The 21,241-nt window shown below is 41.4% G+C and overlaps 1 protein-coding gene across 3 annotated transcripts in view; it reads right to left on the bottom strand.

Moving 5' to 3' along the window:
- Nucleotides 1-859: 859 nt before the first annotated feature.
- The window catches only part of LOC125895247 (capping protein, Arp2/3 and myosin-I linker protein 3-like), a 53,258-nt gene continuing 32,876 nt past the window's right edge, over nucleotides 860-21,241 (bottom strand). For 2 of the 3 annotated variants that reach the window (XM_049586913.1, XM_049586915.1), the window contains 11 exons: nucleotides 15,489-15,555; nucleotides 14,977-15,164; nucleotides 14,637-14,716; nucleotides 9,341-9,514; nucleotides 6,503-6,701; nucleotides 5,653-6,406; nucleotides 5,404-5,510; nucleotides 5,115-5,241; nucleotides 3,854-3,925; nucleotides 3,582-3,689; nucleotides 860-1,484 (listed from right to left, as the gene is read on the bottom strand). In XM_049586913.1, the coding sequence (XP_049442870.1) occupies nucleotides 1,444-1,484; nucleotides 3,582-3,689; nucleotides 3,854-3,925; nucleotides 5,115-5,241; nucleotides 5,404-5,510; nucleotides 5,653-6,406; nucleotides 6,503-6,701; nucleotides 9,341-9,514; nucleotides 14,637-14,716; nucleotides 14,977-15,164; nucleotides 15,489-15,555 (1,917 nt within the window). In that variant the 3' untranslated portion in view covers nucleotides 860-1,443. The remainder of the gene's footprint in view (nucleotides 1,485-3,581; nucleotides 3,690-3,853; nucleotides 3,926-5,114; nucleotides 5,242-5,403; nucleotides 5,511-5,652; nucleotides 6,407-6,502; nucleotides 6,702-9,340; nucleotides 9,515-14,636; nucleotides 14,717-14,976; nucleotides 15,165-15,488; nucleotides 15,556-21,241) is intronic. The other variant, XM_049586914.1, reaches the window with a different exon arrangement.

Here is a 21,241-nt window from a genome sequence, read left to right on the forward strand (position 1 = left end):
AGCTTCCTAAAATATGAATGAGGACAGTGATAGTGAGATACTGGCTGCTGTTGCATTTGTAGTAGTGATGAAATGGTAAAAAACAAACAAAACTCAGATGGACTGTATTCACAATAAATGCACCACAGTAATATAAGTAAGCAGCGCCAGTTAGTCAGTGAAAATATGCATGTGTGAGGAAGCATAAGCACATACACATACACTGTGAGGACAAAAACAGAGGACTCGGTGGGGATGGAGTACCTGCTTTAGCAAGTGAACACGCCGTCTGTGGTTATTTTGACTCGACCAGCAAACTTCACTACAAGCTGATTGGCTGTTGAAACAGGTGCTTTACGTCCTTAAACCAGTCTCATCGCAAATCATTCATCTGAACTGGGTTTAAGGGTTAGTTTGGATTCAGCAAAGTCACACAATAACACAAACAAACTGATTGAGGCAGTGGTAGACCAGCAGCTTCTGTGTTCAGTGATGTAAAATCACTGGTTTTGTCATTGGAGTCTGGCTTTGAAGAGAGCATAGATAAGTTTTACCGTCCGCTCAGTTCCCCGTTGGAGAGGGCCTCCTGCTTGAGAAGTGCTGAGCATACGACTGCATAAATGAGACTTTGTTAAGTCTGCTGTTAAATGTGGATCCTTGTGACCTCAATTCATTATCAGTTTTCTCTGTTTTTGGATTCTTTGCTTACCGTGGAGGCATGCCAGAAAAAAGTTTTCTTCAGGAACTGAACGTAGCATGGGGTCAGCAACTGATGTGAAGAATTCCTTTTAGTATATTTCAACTGAAACAGTTTATTTAATGTGATTTAGCGAACCACAAAGAAGCATCACAGTTTTTTTCCATTAGTGTTTTATTCATACAGTGAGGGTGCTCATACATAATATTTATTTTTTTCTATAAAATATATTACCTTTCAGTTCCTGAAAGCAAAACTAGATATAAATCATCAAGTTTCATCTGATAAGAAGCAACTCATTTTCAAGTGTCAACCAAGGCAATCAACTGTATCAGCAGTCAAAAATGCATTGCAGATTTAAGAAATCACATTCTAATAAAGACTTTTTTTTTTAATCTGTCTAGCAAAGCCACAATGCTCCAACACTCAGCCCACCGTCCACCAACACAAAAGACAATGATCATTTTGGGTTTTCTAAAGTAGCAAATACTGTTAAAATACTGTAGCCACAAAAAGAGTTTTCATGTGAGAGGAAACGGAAACACAGTCGGAGTGAAGAAAGAGAGGAACGTGACATTAAGGGAAAAGAGTGTTTCAACAGAAGCAAGTGACTGATGCTTTATGATGTCTGTCAGACATTTTCTCTCCGGCTCTCCCCCTCCTCCTCGTCCTCGTATGGTTTTTCTTTGTTTCCTCGTTGGATGAAATGCTCCACAGTTGTCATGACAACGCTCCGGCCGGACAGCGGCGGGTGAATTTCTCGGGCATCACAACAGCTCGCTGTGACCAGAGGCTGAGTTGAGGCTGTCTATAAAGTAGAACAGGACACGAGGCTGATCAGTGGCAGGGAGTCACTACTATCAGAAAAATATCACTGTGGTTAAGCAATACATTTTATCCATTCAGATCTACAGATACATTAAAACAGTAAGTTCACAATGTGTAGAGATGTAAGGTTAAAGGTGCAGTGTGCAGGATTTAGAGGGATATAGTGGCAGAAATGGAATATAATATAATAACAACGTATTCTTTAGTGTATAATCACCTGAAAAACTCATTATCATGTTTTTGTTGCTTTAGAATGAGCTGTTTATATCTATGGAGTCGGTCCTCGTCCACAGAGATTGCCATGTTGCACCACCTTGTATATGTAGAAGCCCAGAACAAACAGACCAACACATTCTCACACAGACTTCGTCACATATCAACATTTGGTCATGAGTGTGCTGGTTGTTGGCATTCTGGGACGTGTCAAGTTCTGTCTGTTACATGTATCGTCTTCTTTAAAAATACACTTCTGTTTTCACAGGAAATTTACTGTTTACATGCAGTCTCTTTCAAAATAAACGCACTACGTCAGTACAACAACGAAAATTGATGCTCTATTTCCTTCGAAAACTAACGCACGTGGTTAGGATTAGGCAACAAAAACAAGTGGTTAAGTTTAGGAAAAAAAGAACAGGGTTTGGCTCTTTAAATTTTTGGGACACAAAAAACACTCTCCTGGGTGAAAGTCAGTGTTTGTTTGACCAATCCACAACCTTTCCTGACCCCCCCACTCGGACTATCCCAGCTGTAATTTCTGTTCTTGTCGCCGAGTGCTGTTAAACCATAACAGCAACCGGCCACGTATCATGCCGACGTTAAAGGACGGCTTTTTCGTCAGTGTCTGACGCCACAAGTCACTGCCCGAGTGCTGGATTTTGACGACTTCAGAGTGAGACCGGGTCGACCAAACACTGGCTCTAAAAAGGGCCATTCAGGTTCCATATCCGCCATTGTAGTTCACAGCTCCTCCACAAATAAATGTGAAACAGCTTTATTCAGTGTTTTCACCAGTTTAAATCACCAGGTCCGTTTGTTTTGTAGAAGAAGAGACCTATTCTGACAATTTGGCACATGGCAAAAACCTCCTGAAAGTCTTGATCTTTAGTTAGTGAGAAAACGTGAGCACACATTAGCAGGTGCTGGGCTAGTGGCCTGTCTCCAATGTGCCAAACAGCACAGGAAACCCCTGATTTGTAAGGTGATTTGTATGATGAAGGCCTTTTCATCATTGCCAGGCAACCACCCTATAACATCCAGTGTAATCAATCTTTTCACTGTAATTAGTATCTAGTTACTAAATGCTGAGGCAGAGGGTAGCTGCTGTAGCTCTGGTTGAGGGTGAGAGGCTAATAGTTTGTTGGGCACAGGGAAACAGAGATCTGTGTGGGTACATGAGACCCTAACAAAGAGGGTGGATCATGGGCAGTACCACCAGTTGGTCCAGGAGCTTCACCTTACTGATGACCATTTCCAGGCATATTTTAGGATGACTCGGGGGCAGTTTGACGTCCTGCTGTTTCTCCTCTATTGTTTACAGACTGTAAACTTGGTCCGCCTCTCAAATCATCTGATTGGACAATGGGATAAAAAAGATGACGTAAGAAGAGATTACGTGGGGCATTCTTTCGCTCGGAGCTGAAGTTTTTTTCAACTTGAGGAGTTCAGAGTGCTCCAGCAAAAAAGCCAGGTGCCAAGAACACAGAGAGACGTGAGGTGCGTTGCAATGCCAAAAACAAAAGTAAAAAGCTTCATTCTCTTTAAAAACAATTACAAAATCTGCCTCCAGCTGCTAAAACACTTTCTGTGTGATCAGAATCATGACCGGGAAAAGTTTGAGCTGGTTGCAATCTGCAATCCTCACTGCCACATGGCACTAAATCCCCTTAAATCTTACACACTGCTTATTTAAGTATCCCGTGTTTAACTTTTAATAGATTGCAATTTAATGACCACGTTCCACATTATAACACATACTGTGGTGTTTTAATTACCACTTGACTCACTTTACCACTTGACATCTGCTACACACACACACACACAAACACACACACATATATAAAAACAGAGAGACATGTACCAGACAAGTCCAGTGACTTATTTCTGTTTTGGGGTAGTCTAGGTTTTTTCACGGGGGGTTTGCGATTTGGGGGCTTCTCAACGTTATTAGGGCTTTCCCTGTCAGTGCCTGAGTTCAGTGAGGACAAAGAAACACAAATTAACAGTTAGATACAGACGATTTACACACAGGTCAACGTATATACACAAAGTTCCAACATAAATGTACCATGTAGCGACCTGTTGGGTAAATAGTAAGAGTATTTACTGTGATGCATAAACGACAAACTGTACCTGCGTCACAAGACATGGCCTTTCTGTTCCTCTGTGGTTTCACTGGTGCCTGAGGTCTCAATCCTTCTTCACCTGAACAACAGGTATGAAAACAACAGTAGTTTTATCTCTTATTATCATGATTTTCTTATTGCCGTGCCAAGTTCTGCCTGTTACATGCATTGTCTCCTTTCAAAATACACTTTTGTTTTCACAGGAAATTTAACATTTACATACAGTCTCTTTCAAATTAAACACACTACGTTGGTACAACAGGGCAAATTGATTGAAATTTTTCTTCCTACAAAAACAAACGCATGTGGTTGGGTTTAGAAAAAAAGAACGGGTTCGAGTTTATAATTTTACAGGATGTGAGCACCACTCTCCCGAGACAAGTCGGTGTTTGTTGGACCCACCCACCCTACTCGGACTTTTGCTGCCTTAACTCTCATTTTTGTCCTGCCATGTTTTCCCCTGCACCACCAGCCACATTAAACTATTATGGCGACAGGCTGTGTATCATGCTGATGTTGAAGGTTGGCTGACGCCGGAAGTCATTGCCCAAGCGCAGGATTTTGACGACTTCTGAGTGAGACTGGGTCGGTTACTGCTGCATCGATAAAGTGGAAAATGAGCATTGAAACCGATTCAAATATTCAGAATTGATATGTATCGCTAAATTTGCCATGAGACTTTACTCAAGGGAAATAATTCAGTTTAAAATATAAGTTTTTATGAAAAATAAATAGATGTGATCAATGTCCCTCTTTTCAGTGAAAAGTTACTTAACACATTCTTTTTAGGCATAACTGTATAAAATCTAAAAAAAATCCAACGTAACATTTCAAAGGCAAGTAAGTTAAGTCATGTTAAATTTAGCCATGCCTTGAGTGGAAGAGTGGAACGAATTTCAAGGACTTTAAGCACTTTCTGGGCTATTTTCAAAGTACTCCAGTATTTGATTTTTCCCCTCAAAATTCAAGCACTTCAAGAACCGGAGAGTGGTATCAACCTTCTCATCTAACTCTCTGCAAGAAAGCTAATAAGTGTTTTTTTCAAAATGTTGAACTGTTCATGAAAGTTTTCTGCAGCTGAGCTGTTTATTTGCACCTGGACATCCCAAAATAAGAGTCTGAACAAAAAGTAAACCGTTTACAGTGATATCAAAGTCAGGCAGATATCTGAAAAATCTCATAATGGGAATGTGAACACAACTGAGCGCTTTAAGTCTCACATTTGTTAACACCACCAAGTTGTTTGTTTGTGTGTTCAGTGGAGTTACCTTGACTTGCAGCCCTGTCTGGTAATCCATGTGCAGGCTTGTTCACAGGAGGTGGCACAGGAGGAGGAGGTAGGTTCCTCTCATTGGCTGCTTCTTTTGAAAAAGTCACATACGAGGACGTCTTTGGCTGTTTTTCGGATCAGAACAGAAAACATGAACAAATCAAGCGGATAAAGATAATTATCTGTACTGGAAAATTTGCTCTATATTTACAGTAGGCCTGTGGATACTGTGGATTAGTTTTCCTATATAAAACAAACCGAATCATGCAGGGCTATAAATCGCACACCTTTTCTGGAATCGGAGGAGGTTGACCCTCCGAATCTCTTCTTTTTTCTCTCTCTTTCTTTTCCATCTTTCCAGGATCCCTCTCTGTTTCCCCTTCCTCCTCTGTACCTATGAATTAAAAGAAATGACTGTCACCTACATGTCGGTTTGTGGTGTGATAATACACTCAGGCGACGACTGCAGCTGAAACCTCTCAGCAAAAGCTTAAACCTCCTTTCCAGCCTGCAGCACGTAGCTGACAGTGAAGTACCTGGTAGAGCGTCTGAGCTCTCGAGCCGATGTCTCTGCCTTAGTTTGGACAGGTTGGGTTTACTGCTTTGCGGCGGGGGATCGGGTTTAGTTGCACAGGGAACTCGCCCTCCTCCTCCGCTGCTCCTCCATCCCTCTGTGAACCCTGCACTGGCATCTGGACACATTTGTCTGTCTCCCTGCGTGTCCTGCTGCTGCCAGTCTGTAGCTGACGCCTCTGTAGTTTTCAGAGGATCTGTTTCCTGTTTTGGCGAAGGCGTCCTGTCTGATGGGTATGGAGGCAGCGGCCTTTGAGCCAAATGAAGCGCCTGCACTTGTCTCTCACTTGTCTTCCTGCTCGCTTGTCTGCTCTCAGTCCACTGACTGTCCACTTGTATGTCCGTCGGCCTGTTCTCCGACCATGACCTGTCTATCTGTCTGCCACCCATCCACTGTCTTTCTATCTTTCTGTCAATCTGTCGCTGGGTGTGTCTGTCAACAGTCCACTGTCTGTCCACGTGTCTTTCGGGGTGTCTGCTCTCAGTCCAGTACCTGTCTGTTTGTCTGTCGGTTGTTCTCGGTTCTCCAAAAGTTCTTTCTTGCCCCCTGCTATCAAACCGCTGTCTCTCTAAATGTTTCTCAGCATGCTGGTCGCTCTGCCTTGTTTCCATCCACGACTTGTCCACTTGCAGAATCTCCGTTGGCCTCTGTTTGTCGTCCACCCAGTACTTGTCTGTCTCCTCTGGATGTTCAAACACAGAATCCACTTCGGGTTTCTGTCAAAACACAACAAAGAGAGGCAAAAGAAAAGATCGTACCCGAGACAAACTTCCAATGAAATGAATGCTTGTAGTGGGTCCCACTCACTGTACCTCTCTGGGAGAAAAAAAGGGGTGTTTGCTTCCTCCTACACCCGGGTGAGGGATGCCCGGCACTGGCGGCGGACTCAAGACGAGCGTAGTTTTCCCTTGGTGATCATTTGTCTTCCCATCAGCCCCTTCGCCTGGAGATCCAGCCCTGGCAGCAGACCTTGGAGGCTGAAGGAGTGTGTATACATTCTCTGTGGCTGTCCTGAAAGTTGGAAGACACTGACAATGACGATGAGCCACAAGGCTGCTGTTTCCATAAAAAGTAATATAGGTCCTGTGTGCAGGATTTAGAGGGTTATAAGGCAGAAATGGAATATAACATTTGTAGTTATGCTTTCTTTAGTGTATAAACCTGAAACTAAGAGTCATTGCATTTTTATAACCTTAGAATGAGCCGTTTGTATTACCATCTGTGTCGGCAATTTCCTGTCTCCAAAATGTTCGTGAGCGTGGGTCAAAGTTGCTCCCATACAATCTTTTTTTTTACAGATTACAACTTTTGTGTGGGAAGTAGTGTATGCATCTTTCAGGCCTCATTGTGTATGAACGCACCACTTATTAATGAGACCCCAGGTCCTTTTCCACAAAGTCTGCAATCTTATTTCTACAGTAGCCCAGAACGGACAAACCAAACACTAACTCTAGATAGGGCCATTCGTATTTTCATGTTTGCCACCATCGTTCTCCTACACTCTCCTACACGAATAGGTATAACTGCGGCTGGAGTGGCTATGAGACGAGCCCACCATACCCACGCATCAGGCCATGGTCAGCCCACATTGCCCTTTGGTCCAAAGCAGAAGCCCTGAAGAAAACCTTAGAGCCCTGACACCCTAAGCCGCCCACTGATCAATCGTTGGCCCTTGTCAGCTTTTTTTCGGCTGATTCAGTATGCTGAATTGGTGTCGAGACAACAAAGCCCTTCTGCGAATGAAATCACTCTGATTGGCAGTTCAACTCAGTGGACAAGAAGAGAAAGGGAAGTTAGGAAAGCAAACAAGCAGCTAAAGTCAAAAGGGTATGAGATCAAAACAAACTTGTTATATAAGATAACATTTCTTGTTTTAGCCATCGAACTCTTAAGCAGAATGGTTCATAACTGTTTGTGTTTTTGTTCGCTGGCACATGGTAAATATCCTATGTTCTTCTTCTTCAACATCAGGTTGTGAGTCAATGTGCTCACTGGCTAATTAGCATCTTAAATGCGTCCAATTGGTCTTCTGTTTTCTCTTTTTTAACGATGAATCCAGACTTTACCGCCTGCTGCTACAGAGAATTTTTTACTGTCATGCAGGCTCAGACTGTACAACTAGTTAGCTGTTGGCTGTAGTCTTTGTGATGTGTTCAAATGCAGCTTTTTGGCAGAGAAATAGGTGAGGTGAGGCGACACATCAGTCAGCCTTTGTCACCACTAGTTTTTCAATGTTGGTTTGGTGCATCTGGGCCTTTAAGTTAGCATTTATCTAGCTATTATATTAAGGCCCAATCCCAATACCCCCCGCGTAGGTTACGTTCACGCATACGTAACTATTGTAAACAGGAAGCTGCAAGCCATCTACATTTCCAACCGGCATCTACAATGGAGTCTCATTCATTCTACCGTTTGCGTTTGCCGCATTCATCATGCTTCGTTTGATGAATGACAGACGACAGGGGACTTCTGCTAGCTAGCTAACCAGCTAACATTACGAGGCAGCATGGTTATACTAGCTGGTGTGTTATCGTAATGTGAAAAGTCTGACAATTTTGCAGAACAAGACAGATGACAGATGCCAGATAGTGCGAGCTAGCTAGCTAGCTAACAAGCAACCTGACGACGGTAACGTTAGCTATGTATGAACTTTTTTCCCCGTCTCTTGCTCGGTGGTAGCCATGGCGACGTCTACCCCTCGCTGGCAAGTCAGTATCTGAAATCCCTCGAACTGAAGGGCTAGTTTCATACACACTACCCGATTATGCCCCTTGCCCCTACACGCAAAAAGGAATTAGGACACCACTATCCCTCGCGGGAACGCGCAAATGTAGGGGTAGGGCTAAGGAGTAGGCCTAGCCTAATGATAACGGTTATGTCTGATTACATGAGGTAAATCCCATCTTTATGTGCAAAGAATTATGAAGGTGGATTATTGCTATGTTTGGCCTCATATTTGTTCATTGTGCTGTAGGAGGATTCAAACAAACCGTCTGCTGGTGGGCTTGCCTTGTACTAGTGGTGGGCACGGTTTGTAGGGGCGTATCATGTAGGCTTTAAACTGAATGCGTCTGCAGCTACACATGGCTTGGAATACAGGAGAGGTTTCACTTGGTTGCAGTCTCCAACCTCAGCCACTAGACGCCACTAAATCCTCCACATCAGTCCTTTAAGACTAAAATGTAACAAGCTTTGACAACAGTGTGATCAGAAAGTATCATTTTTCTGCAGAAATCATCTATCTTGCTATCCTAATCTGTATTTGACATGCAGCGTGTTCATCCTTAATCACTTGGCTGACTGTTGAATCCAGAATCAGAGCCACCGGCTGTCATCTACATCTGTGTACACACGCTGGTATCAGCCTGCCTGCACTTTGGCAGCTACCAGCCATTTCTCGTATCAACAAAGAAATGAGGGAGATTTAGAGTGATATTTGTCAGAGTATTTATGTAATTCAGTGCTGCTGAATGTTCTTATGAGAACCAAGAAGAGATGAATGTGAAGCTGTACAGCAGAATATGGAAGGAAAATGGGTCTTTGTGTGTGTGTATTATTATCTAATGCACCATATAGGCATTGTGTTGTGTTTTCAACGCTGTACCTTTCTAAACGGACTGTGTGTGTGTTGTGTGTGTGCATACACAAACCCTGTGGGTGCTGAAGCAACAAAGTGACACCCATCTCCGTAAACCTCGGCTTCAGGCTCCGGCCCCTGATTGGACAAAGTTTGGTTGCGGTTTTTACGAAAACCGAAGATGGCAAGCATATTTTTCCTCTTCTTCCTCCTCAGCGAGTGAGCTTTGTGCAGAGAGGAGAGCTGACTGAAAGAGGTGAGAGAGGTGGAAATGTCACAAATACAGTCCAGTCATCTCTGTTAGGATGTCTTTGAACTCACTGCAGCCATCCACACTGACTGTTTCCCTGCTTTGTTTCTGGTACAGCGACAATTTCAGCGTTGCTAGGCTACATCTCTTGCTACACAATGATTTATCTAAAGTGCACTTTTTTATATTATATGCAATCATATTAAAAGCACCGACTTAACCTGCAGTGTGGAAGGGAGCAATGTTATTCTGATAAGCTGTGACAGCTGTTCCTGAATTCAGCTCCACCAAAATAAAGGATTACCAAACTGCTGCTTCAATACTTCAAAGGGTCACAGTGGTGGTTCTGCATGTTTAGAACATTCATTTAAAATTTTGTTTCATTTGAATGATTGCTCTTGGACCAAACGTTCATTTTGCAAAACAACAAAAATCACCAGCTGCTAATGACAAAATAACATCCTCCTTTGAGCTTTGTCAAAAAAAAAAAAAATTCCTTCTCTCTTTGAGTCTCAGACCCCTTTGATCAACAACATGCAGTCACCAACTAACCAATCACGTCTTGTTACCTCACACCAAAAGCTTCAAACAGCCAGCTCCAGCTCCTCTAATCATCAAAGAGTGACTAAATTTATGTTATAATTGAGCAAAAATGATGGACAGCAGATTCAATTGCCTCTGAATGTACGAGCAGCCGCAGGATGTGCTAAACAAGCTGAACCTCACCATGAGATTACTTCAAAGACAGATAACACGCTGGTCGGAGGAACACAACCTTCTTGAATTATGAGAAATAATAACCTAAAGATGAGCCAATTAAAATAAAGCCTCAGAAACTGTCAGAACCCAACAGGTCTGTTTGAATGTGTGGATGTGATCACACGTATGTTAATCGAAATGTCACTGGATTCAGATTTGGATGTCTGATCATGTCACATTTATTTAACTTTTTGTTTCTTATGAAAGTATTACACTTAAAGAGGACCTATTATGATTTTCTTTATTTTGGGTGTTGGATGTTCATATTAAACGTGGCCCAAGTTTTAAAAAAGTTAGCTTAAAGTATGTAAAAGCATCCATGTGAGCAAAAACATCAGGCCTCAGACCGCTCTGAATAATCAGATTACAGAAACGTTTTTCTTTCTTTCTAGACAAGCCAAAATCAGCTCGTGACAGATTTCTTTATACAGTCATCTGCTCCAGGAAAACTATTGCAGTATTTACATTACGTAGCCTGCCACATGTAGCTGCGTGCTAACATCAGAGAAACATTTAATCTTGGTTGCCGAAGTTGTTAGTTTCTCTACGATTTTGGATCAGATTCTTGCTTGAACATGTCCAGTTGTGAAGATTTTGGTTTACAGCCACTCGTTATAATCATTTTCTGGCTGCAAGTACACTGCTACATGTAGCTACATACATGCTAACATCAAGGAAACATCCAGTCTTGGTTGCTGAAGTTGTTAGTTTCTCTACGATTTTGGATCAGATTCCTGTTCAAACATGTCTAGTTGTGAAAACTTTGGTAAGCTTTTGTTGGTGATTTTTAACAGTATAAAATGCTCCTGTACTCCATTACATTATTCCCCAGCTGCAAGTAGACTGCTACATGTAGCCACATGCTAATGCCTGGGAAACATGTAATCTTTGTTGGCGATGTGGTTAATTTCTCACTGTTTTTCAATCAGACTCCTGCTGGAGCATGTACAGTTTGTTGGTTCAAAGCTTTTGTTGAGGATTTTTAATGTGAGAAAGTGCAGCTATACACAGCAAATTCCTGGCTGCAAGTACACTGCTAAACGTAGATACATGCTAACATCAGGGAACTGTGTTATCTTAGTTGCTGATGTTGGTAATTTCCCCCTGATTTTGGATCAGATTCCTGCTGGAAGAATGTGTTGAAGCTTTTAGTGATTTTTCACAGCGAAAAGTGCGTTTATACTCTGCTACACACATTCTCCAGTTGCAAGTACACTGCTAAATGTAGCTACGTGCAAACCTCAGGGAAACCAGTAATCTTGGTTGCCAGTGTTTTAATTTTTCACAGACTTTGGATCATATTCTTGCTTGGACATGTCCAGTTGTGTAAATTCTAGTTCACAGTCGTTTATTACAGTTATTCTTAGGCTGCAAGTACACTGCTACATGTAGCTACATGCTAATGCCATGGAAAAACGCCATCTTGGTTTCTGATATTAATTTCTCCACAGTTTTAGATCAGATTCCAGCTGAAACATGCCCAGTTGTGAAGGCTGTTGGTTAAAATATTTTTTATTGGTCATTTTAACAGTTGAAAGTGACGCTATGCTTTGTTACAGTCATTCCTTGGCTGCAATGACCAAGCCTCCAGGAAGTGCACTAGGCTATGAAGCCAGTGGAATTACAACTTGCAGGTCCATCACATGATACTATTTGGCCCAAAAGACTTTTTTCAATAGACTCACATTAGAAAAGACATGTCTGTAAATAAGTAGATAAAATTTTCGACTGGCAGAATAGTGCACTTGCTCTATGGGCCCCATGATGCAGAGGCAGTGTCAGTCTTCCGGGTTATTTCATGCTACGGAAAAATATCTTTTTTTGACTTCAAGCTATGGGGGCGGTGGGGGTTTAAAGAGACAGGCTTCAGAGTGAATACAGGTGTTCCAGCACCAACAGTATAAGGAAAATAAAGGCTTCTTTTTAAACATGAAAGCATGTAAACATGTTCTAGTAAAAAAACAAAGTATGAACCTGAAAACGAGCACAACAGGTCCCCTTTAAATCAATACGTTCTTCAGATCTGAATGGAGCCTGATATAATGGAAGGTATTCAGTAAATGAGTAAAGGCTGTTTTTACACAACTTGCGTTGATTGGTATGCCGCTGAAGGTTATATCTTTGTGTCCATTGAAGCTACGCTTTTCAGGCTCATGCTTTTGCTCTGACAGTGTCATTTGTCGGTTTATATTGTGTCTTTTGTTGTGTGCCTTTCTTGGTTTGGACAGTTTCCCCCCTTTTGTAACATACTCTCATTAAGTACGATTACATTGATGGGTGAAAAATCCCTTTATTGTCTGTAAATCTCCGACGCAACCTTTGGTAAAGATTTGAATCTAGTATGCAGCTGACTTTTCCCAAAGCACAGAAAGCATACATTTTAGAATGATTAATTTCAACCACAGGTGTCCATTCATTTCAGTACACTGTGAAAATAGTTAATTTTATTCACAAGCTATATTATCGGATGATTAAACCCAGGAGGCAAATGATAAGTAACCATGTCTGGTTCTTGTATTTACTGTAAAAGGTTGCTGTTCAGCGGCTAACACTCTTGAACGTCCTTGAACAAGAAGAACTGTCAAAGCACTTTCTGCTCACAGCTGCATTACCACGCAATATCAAGCTCAATGTGACAAAATGCTCTCCGTGATGTATTGCCTACAGTATCTCCAGTAAGTCTGAAGACTGTACAGTAAGTTGACTTTCAAAGCACGGTGACATAAATGGAAAATAATGACTGTCATGTAGTGTGGAGCAGGTGGACCCAAACCCAGGAGACTGCAGGCAACTGATACTCAGTTAAAATCAGTTTTTATTCAAAGTTAGAGCGGGGAAAGCAAAACTGAAGATCACATAAAGAAAAAACAAAACAAAACAAAAAAAGCAAAGACTGAACAAAGACAAACTAATCTGATGAGGTGATGGAGTGCAGGTGGAGAAGAGGGAGAAGAAGCTCAGCTGAGGAGAATAAGGTGATTAGGTAGGAGAACAGGCAGTGAGCTGACTGAATGGGAAAAACTCTGGAGCAGAAAAAGGACTAACAAGGCTGATGTAGGACAGGTGTGTAGATGGGCAAACGAGGGCCAGGCAGCACAGGAATCCAGGAGGGGAACAACGCAGCAAACAGAAACTCAAAAACCCGGAAAACACAATCCTTTCAATAATAAACTGACTGCAGTGAAAACAAAGACAGACTAACTTATATAGGCAACTTAAATGACTCTATAGTTTGCAACAGATAGATATTAGTCCAGTCTTCCGAAAAAGGCTGAAGGCATAAGGACACAAAGCAGACTGTGACAATCAGTTCATACTTATTTTCCACGATTATTCCGAATGTGACATTTTTCTAAACTTGATGCAAGTCATGTTTACATATTCTGAATTAGGCTTTTTTCCTAAATTAGCATTTTCCGATTAAGGAGTGGGATATGCTGGTATTATTTGGGTTTAAGGAGCATTCTGGACATGGATACGGTGCATTCGGAATATGTGTCTCAGCAGGGTTTTTTTACCGCAGTTTGCGACACACGGCCTCTTGCCTGATTACGGTCAGCTCTGTGTGGTGTCATAGATACATTATATACAAACCAATTCGCAAACAGTTTGCAAGACAGTGGCAGAGATGCATGCCCAAAAGAAAAGCCAATAAGAGAAACACACCTGCTTTTAAATATTTTAAAAGACTTGGATATCAACAGGTTTTTGGATACGTGCAAATATCCCAACCCTGACATTTTCAAGACATTTTCTGCTACTGGTGGAAAACAGCTCCAGCTCAACTTTTCAATATTTTGACAAGATAAACAACCTGTTAGGGCATGTTAACTGGTGTACGCACGACTGCATGTAAACAGGGATATTAATTTTCATTAGCCATGTCAACAGCTTATTGTCTTATTCTGAATAAGGAAAAAAACCCTGAATATTTTGCACATGTAAATGTAGTCAGTGAGTGCTTGAAAAGAAGGTACTCGTGTATTTTAGGGTGGGCTTTGGGAAATGGCCGTGTGTTAATGAGATTTGTAGCTAAAACATGTAAATGGAGAAGATGTTCTATAAGAAACAGTGATGTCAGCTGAAATAGAGGCCGTACAATTAAAAATCTTTATAAAAAGATAAATATAACGAGGGTATAACATGACAACGACAGCTTTTTTTCCCCTTGGTTAGTAACAGATAACAGCAAAACGACTGTAGTAAACATTAACAATAAGAAAGGGAGAGAAAGCACAGTTGGTACCGCTGAATTGATGATGCGTTTGAAACCATTTCAAACATGCAGGATAGATATGTATTGATAAATCTTTTTTGTGACAATGCTAATAATAAGAGATGTTAATGAAGAAACTCTTACCTGTCAGGGAGAACTCTTTTGGTATAGAAATCTGGGAGTCCATCATCAAGAGGGCTTATTCCTCCATTTTCACTGCAATGCTACACACACAATACACACACACGCACAAACGTGTTTTAGAGGTCAGTTTACAGACACTGGGTTTCATTTGTAAATGTTCTGTATGCACTGAAACAAATGGATTACACTGGCTTCAGTGAGACTTAATCCAATAGCAGCCATCCACTTTGTTTAGATTACCTCTGAATGACACGGATCACTGCAAGCATGCACGAACATTAGAAAATGGGAGATGGATGGATGGATGGATGGATGGATAGATAGATCAAACCCGCCTTACTGTCTCAGCAGGGATGTGCCCTCCTTTGTGCCTCCGCGGAGGCCTTGGCCGAACCCGTGTCACATGATGGAGAGGCAGACCCTGTGTAGGCAGCTCCGACAGGCCCTCCCAGGACGCTGAACGGGATAGCGGTGAGGAGTACGATGGCACTGAGGGGGGTGGAGAGGAGCTGGAGTCGTCACAAAGACCTGATGACAGCAAGGAACGGTGAAAAGATTACAACTGATGTGAGGGCAGGAAACTAGGAAGGCACAGTCATGGAAAAAAGAGGTGGGAATTACAGGGAGCCATCGTTCTTCTGCTTCAAAGTTGACAAATTTATAACAATCTCTGAGATTTACTGACTCAGACTTGGCTCAGGCCAGATTAAAAGAGCCATTAACAGACTTCTCAGATGGAGAAACGGGAAAGAGAGTCAACAGAAAAAACAGTAATGGAGAACTGAAAGAGATGGGATGGGGTCAGAGTGAGACAGGAAAGAGGAGGATAAGAGGATATACAGCAGTACTCACTCAGCCTGGTGGAGACAGGTCGTATTCGTCTTGTTCTCGAGCTGCGCTTCTTAATGGCTATTGTGTCCTGGGAGAAAAAAAGAAAAAAAGGATACTAAGAGGCTGAGGGATAGTATTAGAGTACGGCACACAAGTAAAGATATGAAGTAGCACAAATGATACAAGCCCTCCTTTAGGCCAATCAGTGCTTTCGTCAGTGGAGCACTGTGAAATATTTTTTAAAAAACAAGACCTGAATCTCAGTCTGTACAAATTGGACATGTCACAGCAATCAATACAAAATAACAAAGACACACTGGGACATAAAAAGGTAGATGAATAACAGTACAATCAGTTCGTGCTGTGAATAATTTCATCATGGGGTGGCAGGAAAAGCTTGATTATAGAAAATCTTTTCAGCCAAAGGAAACTGGATCTAACTACTGAAACAATTGTTCATGAAAGCTGAAGTCAAAATGAAAGCTTGCACAAAGATTTTTGGCAGATGGATTAACTGCGGCAGATTGCTGGTTGAAGCTTTTAGCCATGCTCATGACTCACTCTAGGGATGGCAATGTCAGTCTGTCGGTCAGTCCACCACTTTGGTCCAAATTTCAACAACAGCTATTGGATAGCGAAAGTGAAATTTTGTACAGATTGTGACAGATTTTGACACATTGTGCCCATAGGATAAATCCTAATGACTTTTGTGATCCCCTGACTTTTCTTGTAGCACCACCCTTAGGCTCACATTTGTGTTTTTTAATGAAATATCTCACCAACTATTGGATAAATTGCCATTATATTTTGAATGGGCATACAAGTCCACTTCGCAAGTATGATCCCTAGAATGGCAAAGACCTGCCCTGCTCTGCCTTACTCTGCTTCTGATTTGTTTACCTTGATATTCTCACCATAATCAATCTCACTACTCTTGCTTAAACCTAACAAATCCAACCAACAAAGGCAAAAAGACCAACCAGAGGGAAAGTAGGGCAGAGTCCTGCACTGGGTCGGGTACCCGCGGGTTTTTAAAAAAACATTTTTTCCTGGGTTCGGATCTGGGTGGAAAAAATAACATGCGGGTCGGATCGCGGGTTTTAGATAAACACATCAGTCATTAGTTCGGTAAACTACAGATAACTATCTTGGTCATTATTTACTCTCTGAGGATCGCCTCCGCTATTTCGCAACGGTCATTGGTTCAGCTGTTTACACGTTTCACCATCTAATAACACAATTTGTGACTGGAAAACAGAATCAACATGGCTGCCACCGTTTAACAAGCGCCGATTACAAAACAGTAAATAATTATTTAGGTATTTAGGTAAGTGGATAAAACGTACAACTATCACTTTATAATGTTTCTGAAGTGTTTCCCTGATGGATTACTTCTTTCCTCGATGGATTATAAAAACACGTGACGGCTCGTAACTGCTGAACGTCGCTCTGGACAGAAAGTAAGTCTATTATTACACATGTAAAGTTCCTTTACATAGATTAAAAGTTTAAAAGCATTAAACGTAACAAACGAGTGCTTTTACACTCGTATGGGAGAAGAACACAGAGGGTTGATGATGGAGCTGAAGTCAGGTTTTTATTGTGAGAGCTGCTTCATTCAGATCGTTGTTTACTTACTGGCACCTTAACTGTGGCGATATGCTGTTCAATATTCAGGCAATATGACCCAAAATGATTACTTTAAATCTGGGTTACGGGTCGGGCTGCGGGTCGTGTTTCAACAGGTCGGACCGGGTTGTGGTACTAATTGGCCTGATGCGCGGGTTTGCAGTTCGGGTGCGGGTTTGTACGTCGCCGGGTCGGGGCGGATCTTGAAAACTGGACCCGTGCAGGACTCTGAAGTAGGGTGGGTCATGCCGTCATCAGTTCATAGGGAAAAAAATTGGCATCATGCTCAGAATGAATTGTACTAACTTTGGTGATCCTATTTTCATCTTGCGCCATCATCAAGTCAAAATTGCAGTTGGTCCAATACTTTGGCTTATGACTAAATACCTGAAACACAAATGATATTCCCCTCATTCTCCCCTATACTTTGATTTTAGTGCTAATTAGTAAATCTTAGCATGCTAACGTGCTAAACTAAGATGTTGAACAAGGGAAACATTATACCTGCTACACATCAGCAAATTAGCATTATCACTATAACCACGTTAGCATGCTGACATCAGCATTTAGCTCAAGTGCAGCCTCACAGAGCTGCTTCCATAGTTTTACTTCCTTATACTTGTTAGCTACAGCATTGGTAAAAATAAGAGAGATCAAAATATTCAACCCAGACTTGCTCTTGTTGTAGCTAGAGAAAGCAACTAGTCATTGTCATGAGCCATGTCATCAAGACAATCACCAAGGGTCTTTAAAACACACTCATTGTTTGGTTTGACAGTGAGATACAACAGAGTATCGTCAGCGTAACATTGAAAGGAAATACATGTCTGAGTACTTTAAAGAGGAAACATGTAAAGAGAGAAGATGATGGGGCCTAAGATGGGTCCTTGAGGTACTCCACAGGAGATACTAGCTAATGCCAATAGACAATGAATCGTAAAATAGTGCTGTGACCTGTATCAGGAGCTAAGCACATCATTTATGATCTCTTATTCAGAGCTGTTATATTCCCTAAATCTGTATTAAGACTTCAGAGATTGGATCCAAATAATTTAAAACTGTTGATTTAAAGGAAAGTTTTGAGAAGAGTGACTGCACTGCTGATTGATTGAAACATAGTGCTACATAATCTGTGGTGAAAGAGATGTCACAACACTCCAAAATCTACCTCAGGTTCACTGAAGGGCATTATCTCCACACAACAAGCTGGTTTCATGAAAGACTGTTTCTGATAAACTGCTCTGATATTTTCAGCTTGACAAAACAATGATAACATTCCTGGCAGGTTTTAAAGGAGACATCAAGGCTAGAGGTGCATGAAGGGGTAATGACTGCGCTTTGGCTGATTACGATGAAAGGGGCCCTGGGCTTATTGCAGAGATAATGTCAGGGAAACAGTTTACTACTGCAGTTTTACCTGATTTCTTATAAATATTGAGGTGCTTGATGATTAAGAATACTTTGGCAGGTAAAACATACAGGAAAACAAGCTATGTTGTACTTTGGTGAGAAAAAGGGCCAGCAGCACAGAAGACTGGAAAATATTTTCAATAGAAGAGCGCGTTGGGAATTCAAATAATAACCCTTTGATGAAAAACACATAAACCACTTCAGAGTTTTGGACAGAGCATACAGGACTAACCAAATCAATGTTACTTTTACTTCCTCACTTTTGGGTCAGCGGGTATCATGCATAAAAATGACTTGATTTGTGCCAGTTTAGTGCCAGTCAGGCTTTTAGTGTAGGAATTATAGGCCTTTTGAGATTTCAACTTTTAATAGGGTGCTTCAATCAAGCCAATCAGTGAAAAGCTTCTAAAGGCCAAAACACAATTGAACTGACAATTCATCATCAGTCAAAGTATTGTTGAAACGTCTCCAGTGGAGGAGTTGGGGCTTATCAAGTTTTGACCTTTATTGCTTCTGTCAAGAAAGTCAGTGCAATGTTTCAAATGCCAGAGCCCCAAAGAATATCCATCATTCCTCCAAGTTTTGCCAAAATTGAAGCTTTTTTAGGTCAGAAATGAAGCCAAAGTTTATTTATATGGTAAACAAGATGAGGAGAGTGATCCCAGTGCAGTCGACATATTCATTGATGCATTTAAAATTGAAGACAACAAACGTCTAAGATCATGATTACACATAAGAATACAAAACTCTCCTCGACTGTTCATGTCAGACAGAATTGGGAGATAGAATCAGGCCCGGAGATAACTGAGGAAGATGGAATAATTTATGAGAAAGTGACACTAATACTACCTCAGGGTCTTTCTGAGAGTTAGAAGAACACAATTTGATATTTTGTGACTCTAAAATTGAAATTCTCACAAAGGGGTTCCCCAGGACAAAACAAATGCTGGAGGCAGTGTTGTTAAAAAACAGAAGTGGCTTTTCATATTATTGGGCTTTTTTTTATATTGGCAAGAGACTGCTAACGAGATAATAATATACTTGGGAAAGTGAAAAATCCTTTCCAGTCTTGTTAAAATACTTTCGGCCATTGCACAGAGATGGCTGCAGGCAAAATACCATAAGAGATGACTAAACTGCAACTGCAATAAATTAAATGGATGTTTATTGTTGGTGTCATGGTGTCAATCTTCACTGAATTCATGTTTATTTGTTATCCCTGTATTTCCTGTTTTTTTTTTTTGGTAACCATTGTCTCGTCTCGTTCCAGATCACTCGTCCTGTCAAGTGTCCCTCCTTTGTGATTACTTGCCCTGCCCCAATGTGTTTAACCTGTGTCTCATTGTCTCCCTTGTCTTAGTTTATTTAAGTCCCTGTTTCCCTTGTTTGCTGCCAGATCATCTTTACCTTTGAGTAAGAGGTCCAGTGTTTCCCTAGTGTTCCCTGTGAGTGTGTTTTTAACCCTTTTTGCCTATTGAATTGGTTTATTTTGCCTGTGTAGCTGATCACCCATGTACCGACCTGAACCTGATTAAAGACCCTGAACTTTTATCTGAGTCTGTGAGTCTGCTTTGAGTCCTTCACCAGTTTGTGCTTGACAGTATGACTATGACAACTGGTAAAATACTGCAAAAAATGGACTGATGTACACCAGTTGCCTGTAAGATTCCACTGACTAGAAAGACACTGTTTCTGTATAAGTATGTTGATCATATCAACCTACTCATCCACACTTAAGAATAAATAATAATAAAATTGAAAATACAGTTGGAAAAAAAAAAACATGACAAACCTTTGTTTTTAACATAAGGCTGTTGGTCATGCTAGTTTTTGTGGCGTGTCCTGCACTGTTGGCACTGGTTGGCCCTTGTAGGCTTTTTTTTTTTTTTTTGCATATTCAGCATGTTGTATTGATGTCGGAGATGGTGGAGCCCATCTGTGTGTTAAATCACTCTGATTAACAGTTCAGCTCAGTCCACGGGAAGAGAAACAGAATTGAGGAAAGCAAACAAACAGCTAAGATTAAGAGGATGTGAGATTGAAACAAACTTGTTATATTAGATAAAATTAGTTTTTTTATCCATTGAGGAAAGTGGTTTGTAATTGCTTGAGTTATTGTTCAGAAGTGCATGGTAAATGTAATTTTTTCCTTCAACACTAGCTTGCATTGTTGATGTGCTGGGAACTGCCCATTGGTTCGACATCCCATTGTTCCGACCATATTAAACTCATTGTTCCGAAGTCCGTTCCGAAATCATCATCATGCCCTGTGGTTAAGGTCTGGTTAGGTTTAGGCACAAAACCCACTTGGTTAGGGTCAGGAAAAGATCATGGTGTGGGTTAAAATGAAAAAGAAAGTGGCAAACACATAAGCTGTGAGCCTGCTCCGCCTCAAGCCGGTCATGGCGCACCATACGCCCGCCGCGAGCTGTTCAGCACCGCGGACAGTCGGACTAATGGGACGTCGAACCAATGGGCTGTCGAACCAATGACATGGACCCGATGTGCTAACTGGCTAATTAGCATCTTTAATCTTTCCTGTCGGTGTTTCGGTTATCCTTTTTGAATGACGAATACAGACTGCCACTACCTGCTGGTGTGGAGAGTATGGACCTCTCATGCAGGTGCAGAATGTACGAGCCAGTTGGCTGTGATCTTTGTGGTGTGTTCAGGTGCAATTTTTTTGATCAAGAGGTGATGCAACACTTGGCCCTCGTCGCCACTAGTTCTTTGAT

The sequence above is a fragment of the Epinephelus fuscoguttatus genome, linkage group LG10, assembly GCF_011397635.1.
Source record: "Epinephelus fuscoguttatus linkage group LG10, E.fuscoguttatus.final_Chr_v1".
NCBI classification, from domain to species: domain Eukaryota; kingdom Metazoa; phylum Chordata; class Actinopteri; order Perciformes; family Serranidae; genus Epinephelus; species Epinephelus fuscoguttatus.